Raw genomic sequence first — 15,732 nt, 5'->3', positions numbered from 1 at the left:
CCACATCCCAAACACCCCACTACATACCATAGTACAGTAAATATCTTACTCAACTTTAGAGACACACAACCACACCCAATTACAAAATAGCAGAAAATACTGGTTCTTGGAGGCCATCTAGTGGGAAGAGCAGAATACTCCAAGGAGGAAACTATTTCAAACTTTTCTTTCTTAGAGATGATTTAATATGGTCTGCAAGACACACATTAGGGTTACCTTGCTGATCAGTGGATGTTCTTCCCACACAGCAACCAGCAAGTTAGTTAGGCTCATACACCAGGCTCAATAAGCTGTGAGTATGGTCCCAGGCTCTTCTTCTCTCCCCAGCATTTCTAAAAACCGCGTTAGGATTTCTGTCTGTACAATGAAAAACCATATTGCACAACACAGAGCAGAGGGGAGGGCTTCCTAAAAACCAAGTTTTAAACTCGCTGTTAGGTGATGGCTAGAAAATTCTGGGTTTCTCCAGTTTGTTTCTGGCTGGAGAACATGATGGAAGATCTTGGGTATTGTAAGGAATAGACAGAAATTTCTTTGCCTACAGCTTTCAGAGTCCTGAGAGTGCTGCAGCCCCTTCCCACTTTCGTGGGGGTTTGGTTGCCTGTGTTGAGCACCTGGGGTGAGCCTGCTCTGTGAGAATGGGCTGTGGAAAGGCTCTGTGAGAACGATCTGTGGGCAGCCTTCTTGAAAGCTCCTGCCCCTGTCTCAGGAGCCACATTAAAGTGCACTCAAGCTCAAGCCCTGCAAGAACCTGCAGTCTGGGCATGGCTGTGCCATGGACCTCACTCATCCTGACCCTGACTTGCTGGCATGACCACAGAAGGTAGATACAGGTTGTAACCTCCTGATTCATGACTATCACAGATGGAAACAAGAAAACAATGACTGTGGTCAGTGCTTCATCAGTGGTATCTAAAAGATGACAAAAATACAAGTCTGCTTGAAAGGAAGTTTATTCCATGTATCATGGAAAAACCATGCATATCATCAAATAAGGCTTTACAAGAGAAAGGGTATAAAGGAAAGACACATACAAATTCATAATATATAAACTTCTCTCATCATATTACACATAATACTCTTTATAGTTACACATTTAGGAACTAATTACTATCATTGTAGACATTTCCCTTGTAAGAAAAGATAACCATTTACTAAGTTGGCTGATATGACAAATGTAAAAATATCTCATATTTAAGCTTGTAATTACCTAGAAGTGTTTTTCTGCTAGTCACAGTTAATGTATCTTCATAGTTTTGGGGTTTTTTAACTGATGCATTTCACATTCTGTTATGCAGTTGTTTCATGATAAAGAACAAGTTAGAGAGTGTTTTATTTGAAAAACCTGAGAAACTTACCAGACTTATTCAGATATGGTACCTGAGAGTATGAAGTTCTACAAAACACAGCTGAAGTTTATAAACCTGAATTCTTCATAAACTCCAAATCCTTGTTAATGCTAACAAGAGTTTGGAAGCTATGCTGGAGAGGATAATTACATTTGATTGTCTAATCTTAGTTCCTTTTTGGACAACACACAAAACCACTGAACAAAATTTTCACCAGGTCTGGAGCAAAGCAGAGAGAAAACAGTGTCAGTGTATTGCATGCAACTGCTATTATCACATTGTGTCACCTTTAACAGGTTTCTCATATACATTCATCTGCTGTTTAAATTCTAGCTGCACAGAACTATTAAACAAGACAGAAAGAAACTACCTTGTTTATTAATACAGTGGCAAACTACCTCTTGACTTCAAGTGAAAATTCTGCCCAGCTATGGGAAAAGTCAGACACTTTAGAGAAAAAATTAAGCTTACATTCTTTTAAATACAAAGGAATGACTGTCTGCATCTCATATCTGGCTGCTGACTCCAGTTACTCCAAGACAAATTCTTGGAGGATGTATAAAACTTGAACTGAAAATTGAAAAGAACTGAAAGTGGAATCAGCACTGAACTATGCCCTCCAAACTTACTTATTTTATGTGCTATTTGTGATACGAAAGGCTCACAAGGTATAAAGACTCTAAATAATGCTCAATGTACAAGAGAAACAGTTTCACAAATGGGACATAATGCGCTTCTTAGGCAAAAAAAAATCTGTTTGCTATCATGCCTTACTATTTTGGTCAGTTTTTGAAATGACAAAGGAGTCCCTGTCAAGAACTTGGCTGCATACACATATCTATGACAAATCCAAGAGTCTCTTTCGCTAAATCATTTGAAAAGGACAGGATTTTACTACACAATGTATCTAAGACTCTAGGGCTATCATAGTCCACAACATTTTACAAAGGTCTCATATTTTAAAATATATGAAAACTTTTCCTTGTACTAAAGGTGATTACTTAGAAGTTTATAAGCACAGTCAAGTCCTCTTTCCTGGAAGAAAAATACATTTTTCTGTAGTTTGCCTTAAAGTATGATCCACGATGATTATTATGTTATTGAATGTAAATTTATATATTAATGTTTCAATAGTCCAGAAGATACACAGAATAAATCACTGTAAAGGAAAACTGTTCTAGCTTTCTGTCACTGTACCAGCTTAATTACACAATGCTGGCAAATAATTCCATTTATAAATAACAACACTGCACCTTTGACAAGATACTCAATCAAAAAAATAGGTTTGCTGAAATGCAGAAAATGTTCCTGTATAAACTGGATTATAATTATAGATCAATTCTTTTGTTTCCTCTTCTTCACTGGAGAAATGGTGCATGCTCTTCCTGGCTGTAAAACATTGTAAAAGTACAGATCATTTTAATGTTATCCTCCTCAACAATATTTATCTTGGTAAAGTTATTTTGTGTAGCACAACAACAAATGGAATTACAGCAGCTTGTACATGAAGAACTGTGAAGATGCATCTTCAGAAAGCTGGTTACAGCATATTTTATAACTGGAGAGGGACAATTTAAAGCCAAGATGTAAAAGATAGTTATCCATGAGACACTGGCAAAAAAAAACCTTTAACTCTGAAAGAAATGCATCAGAGTATCAGCCTACTGAAAGCTGCATGGACTGTGCTGATGAGGACAATAAAATTGAATTCTCACCTGGTTTATCAAGTTGGCAACTCTACAGAAGTTAAAATTAATGATGGATGGATACAAAAATGGTATTTCAGTAGAATGGTTTAGTTACTAAGTGATCACACATGAGTATATTTTTACCAGCTGAAAACAATTTACATTTTTCATCTTGTGGTTTATTTTCAAAGTTAGGGAAGATATTCTGCCTTATATTAGCTAAAAATGTCAATTACTCATTGCAAAGTTATGATATGAAGTACTCAGTAGGAGCAGCTAATGATTCAGTACCTCCCAAAAGACTGGGGAGGCCATGAAGAGTAATTTAGGATTTGGTAGAAGAGATGGGGGTGGACAAATCTGGCTGAAGAAAGTTTGCTTTACTGGAATCTTAGTATCCAAAAGCTAGTGTCACATCAGTGTGGCACTCTGCACCAGCTCCTTGGATGTGCACACATGTGTAACAGAACTTACATGCAGTGTGCCTCAACTGCATTTACAAGCAGAGCTGGCACGTGTTTTGCCCCACTTAACCTGGATAATGGCCTGAGCAAGCTTACTTCTGTTGGGAGTACAGTCTGCAGACAGACACTTGAGAAAGTAGCAAACAAAGCCAGAGAACACACCACATTCTAGTATTAGACTACAAAGTTAAACCAGACTTATACTGTATTTTCTCCTATTCCCCCCCTTGTTGTTATCATAGTCTGCCATCTCATAAAATGGCCTGGGTTGGAAGGGACCTTAAAGATCCCCTTGTTCCAATCCCCCTGCCATGGACAGGGACACATTCCACTAGACCAGGCTGCTCAGAGGCCCAGTTCTGCCTGGCCCTAAGTTCCCTATGAAAATGGTTTTGTACATTTTCACAAAGAGGAACAGGACTACTTCATGCAAAAAAGCACCTTGAATTTGTAAGAAATGCAAATTTTATTTCTACACTCTCACTGACCAGGTCACCACAAATTGCATTTTTTTACATCACTGTCTAGTTTCTTCATTAAACTGACTCTTTTGATTTGAGACCAAGTCTAGAGACCAAACCCAACCAGCTTAATTATTATGTTCTTCACAGTCCCCATCAAGGAGGTAAGACAATTTCATAAAATAGTCCAGCAGAATGATTTAGTAGGGATAAATTAAGGAATGAAGTTTGATTACTTCAAATACACCTCTATTTATATCCTGCTTATTTATAACAAACAGATGGGAAGTGTCATAAACTATCAAAATTTTATGCAATAGTTACTTCCAGATTCTTAAGACTATAAACAAAAAAAAAAAAATTAGCAGCTCTGTAAAATTCAAAAGCTCCTTGTGCTGTCTATAATATATAACCATCGGGCACATATTGCACCCCTCTGACACATCCATACTGCCCAAGCCCGATTTATAGTCCTGGTGTATGCATTTTGCAAGCAAAACTGAGAACATATTGAATGACTGCAAGCCACTTTGGAACTGAAGAAGCCCCTGGAATTATGAATGGAGTACTTTTTTGTTTTATTGCCTTTGTGCAAGAGAGGCCAAAATGTTACAGGGATATTTTGAAATGGTAGAAAGTCATAGAACAATGTTTTAGAGCCAGCCTAGTGAAAAGAGTTTGTGGAATGCTTGGCCTTTGGATGTTACTTTCACTAAGCCATTCTATTTCTAGTATCATTTGGTGTTTTGGTACGAGGAACTGAACTTTGACAGCTGAAAAAGAAGTCCGTCGTCTTCAAAGTTTTTCAGTAATGCTTCGCTCTAACCCCCAAAGTTTATAGATAATAAGCTTTTTACCTTCATTAACAAAGAAATCAGCCATGTAATATGCTGCTCTTACAGCAGATGGTGAATGTGGAATGCCTGGAGAATCCTTCCACTCAAAAGGGTTTTTCTCTGGATGCCACTGCATGCCATAAATTGGATATTTGTATGCTACAACAAAACACAGAGCGTGTAAAGGTGTGTGCCTTAAGAATCATGTAATTAATCTTACTGCAAAGCAAACTTAGAGGATAAGCTACAAATATACCTCACTTATTAACAGCTTCACAAAAGCTTAAACAGCAAGTTGAAACACTGTTAAAGTCATAGTAGAACTATGAAGGAAAAGAAATATACTGTAAAAGAAGGGTCTCATTCCACACAAGAAAATATTTGCACATATTTTTTTTTGATTATTCATTTCAGAAATAATGTATATACAACTAAAAAATAATGTTTGAAGTATATCAGTCTCAAAGCTTCCCATCTTCTTGCCAGCATCACACAGCATTCACAGCCGTGGATGCCAGTTCCATGGGAAAGATCCAAGTCCTAGTATGTCCTTGAAGGCCCTGCCAATCCAGGGCAGCTCCCATCTGCTGTGGCCAGGCCTGATACATTTTGGGCTAGTCAGTCCTCAGCTCTCTTCCAGGGAATAGCGGCACAGCAGCTGCTGACTGCTCTGTGATAAACCCCTCACAGGCTGATGCCTGTCATTAGCCTAATCAGGTTTGCTGATGAAAGAGCTATTCCTCTCTTTTGGAGGCCAGCCAGGATGCCACACAGAAGAATCCCACTGGTGACAGCTGGGTCCTAGGCAGGGCTGCTAGTGGTGCGCTCATGAAGATAAAACACTCCCTGAAGAGCTAACTTGTTTCCAGAGCTGAGCAAGCCCAGCACAAAACAGACAAAACAAGTCATGCAAAAGGTTTTGGAGGAGGACAATTACCAGCATTGCTGCTAAATTAATGAGGGATATTGCTGCTCCCTCAGCAGCCTGGAGTGCTTTTCCTATACAGCAAACAGAGAGCACCAGGGAAACGCCAGCCTAAGCAGGCAGCTGGCAAGCACAGCTTGACAGAGGCACTGTGCAGGGATTCAACTACTGCAGCACAAGAGCTATGCAGTTCACACCACAGCACTCAAATATCCCAGTGCTAACCTGCAACAGAAGATCTGCAAGGGGAACAACGGGTGGGAGGAGTAATAAGGCTCACAGTACTCAAAAGATAAAATATCCCTGCAAACAGAAATGCTCCACACGGGCAGAGTGCCGACAGGGCTGATGCTCACCCTGCTATTTGAACAACTTGCTGTACGAATTCACATCCATGCCACAACAGCCCTAAAGAACTAGGCTGTTACAGTCACAGTTTCCAAAGGAAATTAATTTCCTTACCTTCCATGGTAGATATAAACTCCACTTCATCATCAGCGTTAGTGGTCAGAACTTTATAGAAATTACGAAGCTTTTCATTATTGGTGAAATTCTGTGATAGGGAGAGGGGGAAGAGGGAAAAGGGGAGAAGGTGTTATTTGCTTATTTATTTCTAGTTACAACAACAACAAAAAAAAAGTGCTTGTATGCAGGAAATAAAAATATCAAATACCTCCATGGAGAGGCTCCATACATGAAAGTTTGACGTCAATGGCTCAGTAGCAAGTGCATATAATACATCATCAGGGAAATTCCTGAACATTTTACTGTCTTTTGCAGCTATTACAGAAAAAAATGTATTTTCCATTACTGAAACTGGTCTCAGATGGACTTACATTGACAGAAGACAATTAATAAAATGCTGTATTAAACTTTTTCAGCAGTAAATCTTTATTATTTTAGAATATTCTGCAAGAAATATCAGTGAAATAGCTACAACAGATTTCCAATACGCTGTTACCACTATCTACCAGTCTTGACCCAGAGAGGATCCAAAGTTCTCACCAAGACAGAGAAAAAAATAAGCATCATTCTTTGACACTCATTTCAGTGGCCTTTCCACTCACAATGAGCACAAGTGACAGAATTTTTGAATGCTACATTTTTTTTTGATTACTCACAAAGGGTAAAGTATCAACAGAGGCCACACTTTACCAGTGCTGCCAAATGCCACAGCTCTATCTCAAGGGATCTCCGTGATTTCAATACTGTTCAAATGGGACAGTAATGCTTCTATTCATCATGAGGAAAGATGTGCTTTCAAAAATTTAAAATCACCTGCTCTCCAAGCTTAATAGGTTTTGAACCTGTGAATTTTGTGAACTTGGTAACAAAAAGCAGACATTATTTTGTAGGTCTGAATTTTCAAATGACTCAAAGAGCCACAAGTTTGGTTTTTGCTGACTGCTGTTGGTTTCAAATGGCTTGTGCTCACTCCTCTGTTTAAGAAGTGACAGTTGCACTGACTTTACACAAACAGTCAATGCAACTTAATATCAAAGAACTTAACAGAAGATAATCAGCAGGAACCTTACAAACATTCACCCATAATATTTATCATGAACAAAACACAACACCTCTTACCAAAGCTCACACATGAGAAGTAATGAATTTTTCACCTGAGGTGAAGTTCAGAGGGAGTGAAAAACCATTTGTCTTGGTATGAACAAGTAAAATTTCACCACTGGTGAGATATGTAAGCTCTTCGTGTCCAAGACATGTTCCCCATATTGGGAAATAATCTCCTTTATCATTAGCCTACAAAATAAAAGCAATGACATAAGGAAACAGTAACGAAAATCTACAGAAAAGAGACCAACAAGAACTTCCTACTCTTTTTATTTGCTTTTGTGTAGGTGAGAATATATGAAGGCTAAAGGATATATATGAGTTCTGCAGCAGCAAACTGAGCCTAATGTGGATACTGATTTGACTGTTCTGTTCTACAAGTGATTTTGAGAGCAGCCTAAACAGAAACCACAAAATGGCAACATTTCCCTAAAAAAAAGCTATCATTAGGAGGGACACAGAAGAGTCTGTCACCATTTTGAGGGAAAGAGTGCTCATTACAATTCAAACTTTTCTATAAAGCACACTATGATCACATAGTAAGGGACCTTTGCAACGTCTGTGCCCACCCAACTGTATTAAAAAAACATGAATTCTACTACTAACATGGCTGTGGTCTTACATGACATACCTACAGGATTATTTAGCTAGCAGGTTTAGACCTGTGTTCCAAAAAGACAAAATGTACATTTAAGCAATATTAAAAAGTGGCAATCATTTTCAAAAGAATTAAAATTGGCAGGTCAGCGTGAAAACAATACGGAAAAAAAGCAAAAAGAAGAAAAAGAAAGCAAAAAACCAAGAACACAATTACTTTCTTGTGATCTAATTAAGCATGGTGCATACGTGCAGTGAAAATCTGCATTTTTACATGGTTTACACCTGATAGTAAGCATATGTTGGAGACTGGGATGTTTCAGAACTCCTGTTTTTGTGAAATCTGACTAGTTCTTCTTAACTTGTTTCTAAACATTTTTAAGTTATGCATACCAGAGCGCACACACCACCCCCGAAGAGCTGCTGCTCAAAGCCATTTTTGAGAAAGCTAAAACGACAGGCTCAGAATAATAATGCTCCCCTACTCTATTACTGACAGTATGGTAATAAAAGCTCACAGAGCTACTTCTTCTCACAGCAAAACAAGGAAGATGTACAGAAAGAAGGATGATAGGGCTGTAGAGTCTTCACAACCACCCTTAATGTATAATGAGACATAGAACTTACATGAAAGACAGACAGTGGAGTCGCAAGTGAGGACTAAAACTACTGAAGGCAAAAAATAAACTACAGTTTAAAACCAATTACAACTGAAACATAAAGATTTTGTACCTCTTCTACAGCTTTATTTTTTAAAATAAACTAGGGCCTGGAGGCTAAGTATGTATTAAACAACACTCAAGACATCACATATTAAAAACTAATTTAAGAGCTGAAAAACAGTATTTCATTTAGATTTTTGTCTAAATAGAAAAATTTTATGGACTTGAATGGGGATTAGCATTTCACATCCTCTATTCATATTAAAGCAGAGCCAGATCAAAGTAATTTCTCATTGTGAACATTTGCAAACGAAAAGGACCCCTCATGTTTTAGAAAAAGATAAAATTCAGTCATTCTGTACTGGCAAAGATACTCTTGACTATTGTAGCTTTCCTGACATAAGTAAAACTAGAAATATTTTATAGTAATTGAGATTTGAAAGATGAATACCAAAACAAAAAATTATCACAAACAGCAAGGAAAAACCATCCTTTGTTATAAAGGGTTACCTAGGATGAACTGAATATTTTCTGCCTTTCAGTCACTAGTAGTACACATACCAGCTAATAAACCTGTCTCTCTGATCATAAAGTGATCATAAAGTGAATTCAGTTCATCATTGTGAAATGTCAACATAATCTCACAATTGTACAACAAACCACAAGAAACCCTTGCCCCACTGCTGCATACCAAGGCACAGACTGGAGTTCACACAGTGAGCAGTTCCAGAAAGACAAATGAAATTGTCTCACATAAAAGTGAGACAGTCTTTGCAAGACTCACCACAAATAAAGACAGACAAAAGAATAAAAACATTAGTGCCACAGGGACTGAAGAGCAAAGGGAGCTCAATTACAGAATTGCAGCAGCTGACTGGTCCTGTGAATGCCACTGCCTGCACTTTCCTTGCCTGCTGTTGGAAAGTCAGCAGCAAAGGTGGAAGAGCAATTCCTCATGTCCAAGTTCACACAAAGCCGTAAAGCCTCAGGTACAATGAACAAACAATACTGTTCTTACCTGAAGAACTTAGGAGTTTAAGACCATAAAAGAACACAAAACAGGAGTGGGTGTCACAAGTCTGACTCTTAAGCTATTAATGCAGAAGTTTTATGCAGAAGCAAGAAATAAGCTACGTACCTACTGTCAGGCCTACAGTTAAACCACTGAATGACAGTGCAAAACTATGAAAAATATGAACCTGTCATTTCGATCTCTGAACAGTGATAATAACAAGAACCAACTGTTCCTTAGTAATTACCTCCAAGGCCTTGTGGTAAAATATCTTAGCAACCCTTGAATACTCTGAAGTCCTAAGATCCACACCACCTCCTGGAAGAAGTACCCTAAAAGGCAACATCCAAGAATATCATTAGCAACAGTGATCAACCTAAAACTTGGACAATGTATACAGAAATGTCTGGTAGCAGTTTTAAGGGTACTAATTAGGTCTAGGTTTCAGAAATCTAGAGACAGGCATCTATGCTCCCATTATGGACAGGAGGGATCTAGTCAGGAGAGTCAGCAGAGATTCAAATAGGTTTTCCAGAGCAGACCCCTGAGTGCTGGGTAGGTTGAACAGCCCTGTCAGCTCCACTGGCTGCACTGGCTAGCATTCCATTAATTACGTGAGTTTGGACAGCAAGAGCACAGGCAGACAGCTAAATTTAGGCATTTCAGTCTTTAACTTAATCATAGTTTTCTTAGTGTCCTCCCACCAAAGAATGGTTACTCTATCACAAAGTATAGATCAAGCCTAATGCAACATATTGAAGAAGAAAGTAAACAGAAAATACATAAAACACACAGATTTCAGCTGGTATACAAAAGGGTTGCAAGCCATGACTGTTATTTCCTATCCTGACTCTCAGCTGGCTCTCACTACCACTTTAAAATTCCAGCCCAAATCTCAATTCATTCTGTCCAGTTTCAGAAAAATAGAATTGTGGCCCTGGCATAGTGACCTTTTTATTGGCGACAACAAAGAGCAAAAAGTTCCTATCAAAAAGGAAGAAAAGTATATTTGACCATAACCTTTGGTCACACAGAGCTAAGGAAGACAATTTCAGGGACAATTTCATAAAAAAAGTGCACAAGCTTTTTCCACCACAAAATATAATCAGGAATGGCAATGCCCTGTGTGGCTCCCCAAAACCCCAAAAAACATCACAGAAGAAAAGCTTTCAGCACAGTCTAGCAGAGAATTCACATGGATACATGATGACATGGAAAATAATCAAGTATCATCAGAAACAGTAGCATGAAATAAAGGAAGCCTCTCCTGGCTGTAACTGGAACAGTGCCTGCAGAACCAACAAAACTGGATGTGTGAGCATTTCTTAATCCACTGCTGCAGAACCTCAATTGGATTTACTCAAGTCATATCCATGAATTGTTGATTTTCTACTGAAACAGGTGTAGGATTTTCTCTACATATCTGTGCTCTGAAATGATCCCAAGCATTTGCAGAGCAAATATGCATTTAAACCCTTGTGACCGTGGCTTTTTTTTTCAAGTGATTCATGCACAGGTTCCTGTAAAAGCCATCAAGTATTTGGTGGAAAAGTAGTATTCACAAAAATACAAAAAAACTTTACTTCCCAGTGTCAACTGAAAATTAATACAACTGAAGGTAATTTCAAAACAGGCCAGATTATAGATTTCTTCAGAGATCTAATTATACAAATAAGGTGATCTTTACCTAGAAGTGGTAGGAAATTCACTCCACCTGTTCAAACCAAAAACTGGACTATACCAATTAGTAAAACTGATCATCATTTTTGCTAATGCAAAAAGGAAGTAACCCATTAAGTAGCAATGATAATGGCATGACATTGTCATAAGCAGATTGAAATGCAACTACGTGTATTCCAGTATTACTGCCTGGTTAGAGCTGATGATTTCCACTGGGCATTTCAATTCCTACCTCAGGAGTACATTCATAAAATTATGTTTTTAATATAGTAAATTTCATGATTTTAAGAAGGTAGCGTTTAACAGTAAGTAATTTCCAACTTCAAAGAACAATGCGAAAGATCAATGTATCTCCTCCTTATTCTGAATTTCCACAGAACATAAGTCATTCCCTCCAGAGCTCCTTTTTGTTATTTACACACAGTTTCAACATGGAAGCCAACAGGTGACAGTGGAGGGCCACAGAAGGACATATAGACCATCCTCACTCACCTACATAACACAAACTCAATTGACTTCTGACTGCAAGGACAGAAGGATAAAGAATGTGAATCTGCTTTCCAAACACTTTCTTCTGCATTGATGCAGGTGGTGAGGCAGAAACAATGAGAGACCCCATTGGTGGAAAGCCCTTTTGGCAACTGAAGTGAAGCTGGTAGCCATGAGACAGGGAGGAAATTATTCATTTTGTCCCCAACAGAACACAGCATAGAAAAGCATCACTGTCTTAGACTCACTTATAGCACAAGACTGCAAAGACCCAAGTCTTAGTGTCTAAGGCATGTTGATGTAGGAGGACAATGCACTTCTCAGACAGCCAAAGGTCTAAATCTGCAAGGTCTATGCATGCTGATTAACATTCTAGTTAAATGCACAAGCTTAGCAAATGTATTAATGGTTTAAGATGCTCATCCCATGACTACAAGTAGCCCAATCACATGCTCTGGCCTCACACACCGCCACGGCTGTGAAGTGTAGCATCAGCTGATTTCGTTCTTCTGAAGTGCACTTTCAGCACAAGGCTAAAAAAATATAAAAGGTTTTGACTCTGTTTAGTCCACAATAAAATCTGTTAGGCAAGATCACATTATCCCACATTTTAAAAGGAGGAACAGAGGGGTGGCCAGTTTCCACAGATCCCCTGAAAACCAGGAAGTTTTTCCCACAAAGACCTAAGACACAGGATCACAACAGGCAAGACAGACCATTCAAGTAGCAAGAGAGAGAGCACACATGGAGACAAGAGTAGAAGAGACTGGAAATCAGAAACTTTTATAATAGAAAAGACATGAAAAGGACTGAAAGAGGGAAGAAAGGGTAGGAACAGGGGTGAAATACTAAACAAGTGTTATTAAAGATCAAAATGAAGGTGACAGGTCAAATGAGGAAGACAGAAAAATTAACAAAGAGGAAGTTGAGTATCTCACTTGCAAAATTGCTCATAACTATAACGCCACTTCTCCCTGTCTGCAGACAAGCACGAGGGAATGCCAAGATGAGCCTTGGCACTACTGCAGATTATCTGATGTGTTCCTCAAGGAAGGAAAGGCAGCACAGCAATACTGGATGAAAGAATGCATTCAGTGTCTTAGAATATATTTTCATGTCTGCAGTGCCCAGTACAACCTCTCAAGAGAGCAAGACATTGTTCTTGAGAACACAGCAGAGCTCAAAAACAGAACCATCATCCCTTTCAACAGAAAACCAGTGCTCAAGACTTACCCATTAATAGAGTGGAAGATTTTATCATATTCTTCATCTGTAAGATTTAATCTGAAACACCAAAAAATAATTATAGAATACATCATATATATGGTGTACATATACTTGACCATGAAAATATAATCTCTTTTGAACAGAAATATCTGACATAGAAAATATGCAGAAGGCATGCTTTAAACAGAGTAAAATGGACACAAATCAAATGAAACATTTCACTTGAAACAGCTCAGTCCACAAGATTGAAAACAGGGCCCTGTCAAGTAGAGTTGCTGATGAGGTACTCCGAGACCCTTTTGCAAGACACTTGAAAAATGTACTATTTACAGGAATGGCATGGTTATTATTTCCTGCAGACCGGCCACTCCGGTTTCCAGCTGATTCCCAAGAAGGGCAGAGCTGCAAACAGTGGGTCACACCCATGCACCCCCAGTCTCCTTGCCAGCATGGCAGCACGAAAAGCGCAAAAGGCCTTGGCTCTGTTGTAAGCCCTGCTCAGCAATAACAGAAACACCTCTATATTATCAACCCTGTGTTCAGCACAAATCCAAAACACACCCCCACACCAGCTACTGTGAAGAAAATTAACTCTACCCCAGCCAAAACCAGCACAGATGGCCACACTTCTGCAGAGGTGCGATAAGCTGGGTGTAAGTGAAAGTGTTCAGCTTTTATACAGGTAACTTAATTGCCAGAATTAGAAGCAGCCATTCATTGGTGAAGCTTCTGGTCAGCAATGATTCTGAAAGCTCCAGCAGCTACATGAGGAATGCTGGCTTCTAATTCAGGCACTTAAGTGGTGCTCTCATTGGACTGTGTAGATACATGCTATTTTGTTTTTCTGCAGCTGTATTAGTATTGCTTTTAAGTACAGAAATTTATAATTTCACCATCTGGTTTCAGTGTATTTAATATTTTATAGCTCAGGGTTGGTATGAAGTACTGTCAGCTGTTACTTACTCTGGTACTTTTCACCAAACAACCAAAATACAAGAAGATAGTGACCCATAGTAGAACTCGACTTCGTTTTCTGAAAGGAGTACTGATAGCCTTCCTTGATTCCCTGAATACCAGGGCAACAAAATGTGAAAAAAAAAATAGATATCTATGTAACTAGGTATTTATGTGTTTGTGGGGCACTACACTATACACTGAATACAGCTAACTTCAAAAACCATGCATGCAAACTACAGAAGGCAATTTTACTGGTAAAAGAAAAAAAAATTAGAACTTTTCAAAGAGAGACTAGCAACATAAGTAGAAGTATTAAAAAGTATATGTTCCACTCTGCTTTTATTCCGATTTCTGGAACTCTGAGAATTGTGGCATCTTCAAATCGTCTTTGAGGAGCAATAAACACTCAGAAAAACAGCAGAACTACTTTCTGTGCCTCTAAAAAGGTATCATACATAGCTTACATAATGCAATTATTATCCACTCCTAAGGATAAAAAAAATGTACCTTATAGGCACAGCTCGAGCACCAGCAGATTCCACAAATTTCACATATGAAGCTGCAATATAAGATCTTCCAAATCGCTCGTACGCATCAAAGTGACACTCCTGTGACAATATCCCTGAAGGCCCCAAGGAAGAAAATTAGCACCACACAAATGGCAAATGCTACACACTGAAAGAAAAGTCACAAAATCACTGAATCAATTCGCTTGGAAAAGACCTCTGAGATCATCAAATCCAACCTACAAATAAACACCGCCATGTCAACCAGACCATGAAACAAGTACCATGTCCAGTTTTTCCTTAAAAGCCTCCAAGGACAGTGACTCCACCACCTCCCAGGACAGTCCATTACAGTATCTATTCACCCTTCTGCGAGGAAATTCTTCCTAATGTCTAACCTAAACCTCCCCTAGGTAGCTCAAAACTTTCCCCTTGTCCTATTGCTAGTTACCGAGAAGAGCCCGACCCCCACCTGGCTCCAGCCTCCTCTGAGGCAATGGTAAAGACCGAGAAGGTCACACCGGAGCCTGGTCTTCTCCGGCTCAAACCTCCCCAGGTTCCTCAGCCGCTCCTCCCAAGACCCTATTAATTAATTAATTAATAATTAATTGCTCCTATTAATTAAGCTCCCATCTCCTATATGCCAGCTAGCAAGATACATTTACTGCCCACAGGAACTGCAGGCACCGAGACAACCAACGGGGCATCAATTCCGGCGCCCGGTCACAAGGTACCACACAAACACACATTACCTGACTAAGACTCGGCTTCCCTGCCATGACTGCCCAGCACTGTAACTTCTCTCAAGCAAGCCCGACTCGCAGAGAAAGCCCGTACAGCATAACGCTGCTCACACCAGCTCTAGCCAAACCCCGGCTCCGGGAGACGCTTTCCTTACGGCCCCTCGGCCCTTACCGATGATGGGTCTGTCATTGCGCCCCGCCGGCCGGCCGCGCCGCGCCAGGGAGGCGGCGGAGCCGCCGCGCAGCAGCGCCAGGAGCAGCGCGGCGGCCGCCACGCCACCGAGCCCGGCCAGGCGCCCCATGGCACCGCCGGGAACGACCAACGGCTGCGGGCACGGCTCCCGGCACGGCTGGGCTCGGAGCACGGCTCGCCTCGCCTCGCCTCCGGGCACGGCTGCCGGCCGGGCTGGGCTGGGCTGGGCTGGGCGCCCGCAGTGCGGCACGCAGCTGCCGGCCCGCCCGCAGCGCGGCTCGCTGGGAAATGCAGTCCCGGCCCGCTGCCGGCAGCCCCCGCGGCCGCCTCCTTCTCTTCGCGCTCGAACCCGTGACAGACGAGGCTGGTTCAAC

The 15,732-nt window shown here is 40.2% G+C and overlaps 1 protein-coding gene across 1 annotated transcript; it reads right to left on the bottom strand.

The window, feature by feature from the left end:
* Positions 1–935: 935 nt before the first annotated feature.
* Positions 936–15,614, bottom strand: GGH (gamma-glutamyl hydrolase). Its single transcript, XM_041473760.1, has 9 exons — positions 15,338–15,614; positions 14,424–14,538; positions 12,966–13,016; positions 9,811–9,895; positions 7,343–7,481; positions 6,397–6,503; positions 6,186–6,276; positions 4,820–4,957; positions 936–2,738 (listed from the first exon to the last, which is right to left on the bottom strand). Exons 1-9 carry the CDS (start codon positions 15,465–15,467, stop codon positions 2,617–2,619), a joined length of 978 nt encoding a protein of 325 aa, XP_041329694.1. The 5' UTR covers positions 15,468–15,614; the 3' UTR covers positions 936–2,616.
* Between the last annotated feature and the right edge of the window lie 118 nt (positions 15,615–15,732).

The sequence above is a fragment of the Pyrgilauda ruficollis genome, unplaced genomic scaffold, assembly GCF_017590135.1.
Source record: "Pyrgilauda ruficollis isolate IOZ18807 unplaced genomic scaffold, ASM1759013v1 scaffold30, whole genome shotgun sequence".
In the NCBI taxonomy this organism is placed as follows: domain Eukaryota; kingdom Metazoa; phylum Chordata; class Aves; order Passeriformes; family Passeridae; genus Pyrgilauda; species Pyrgilauda ruficollis.
This window is presented reverse-complemented; position numbering and strand designations above follow the sequence as displayed.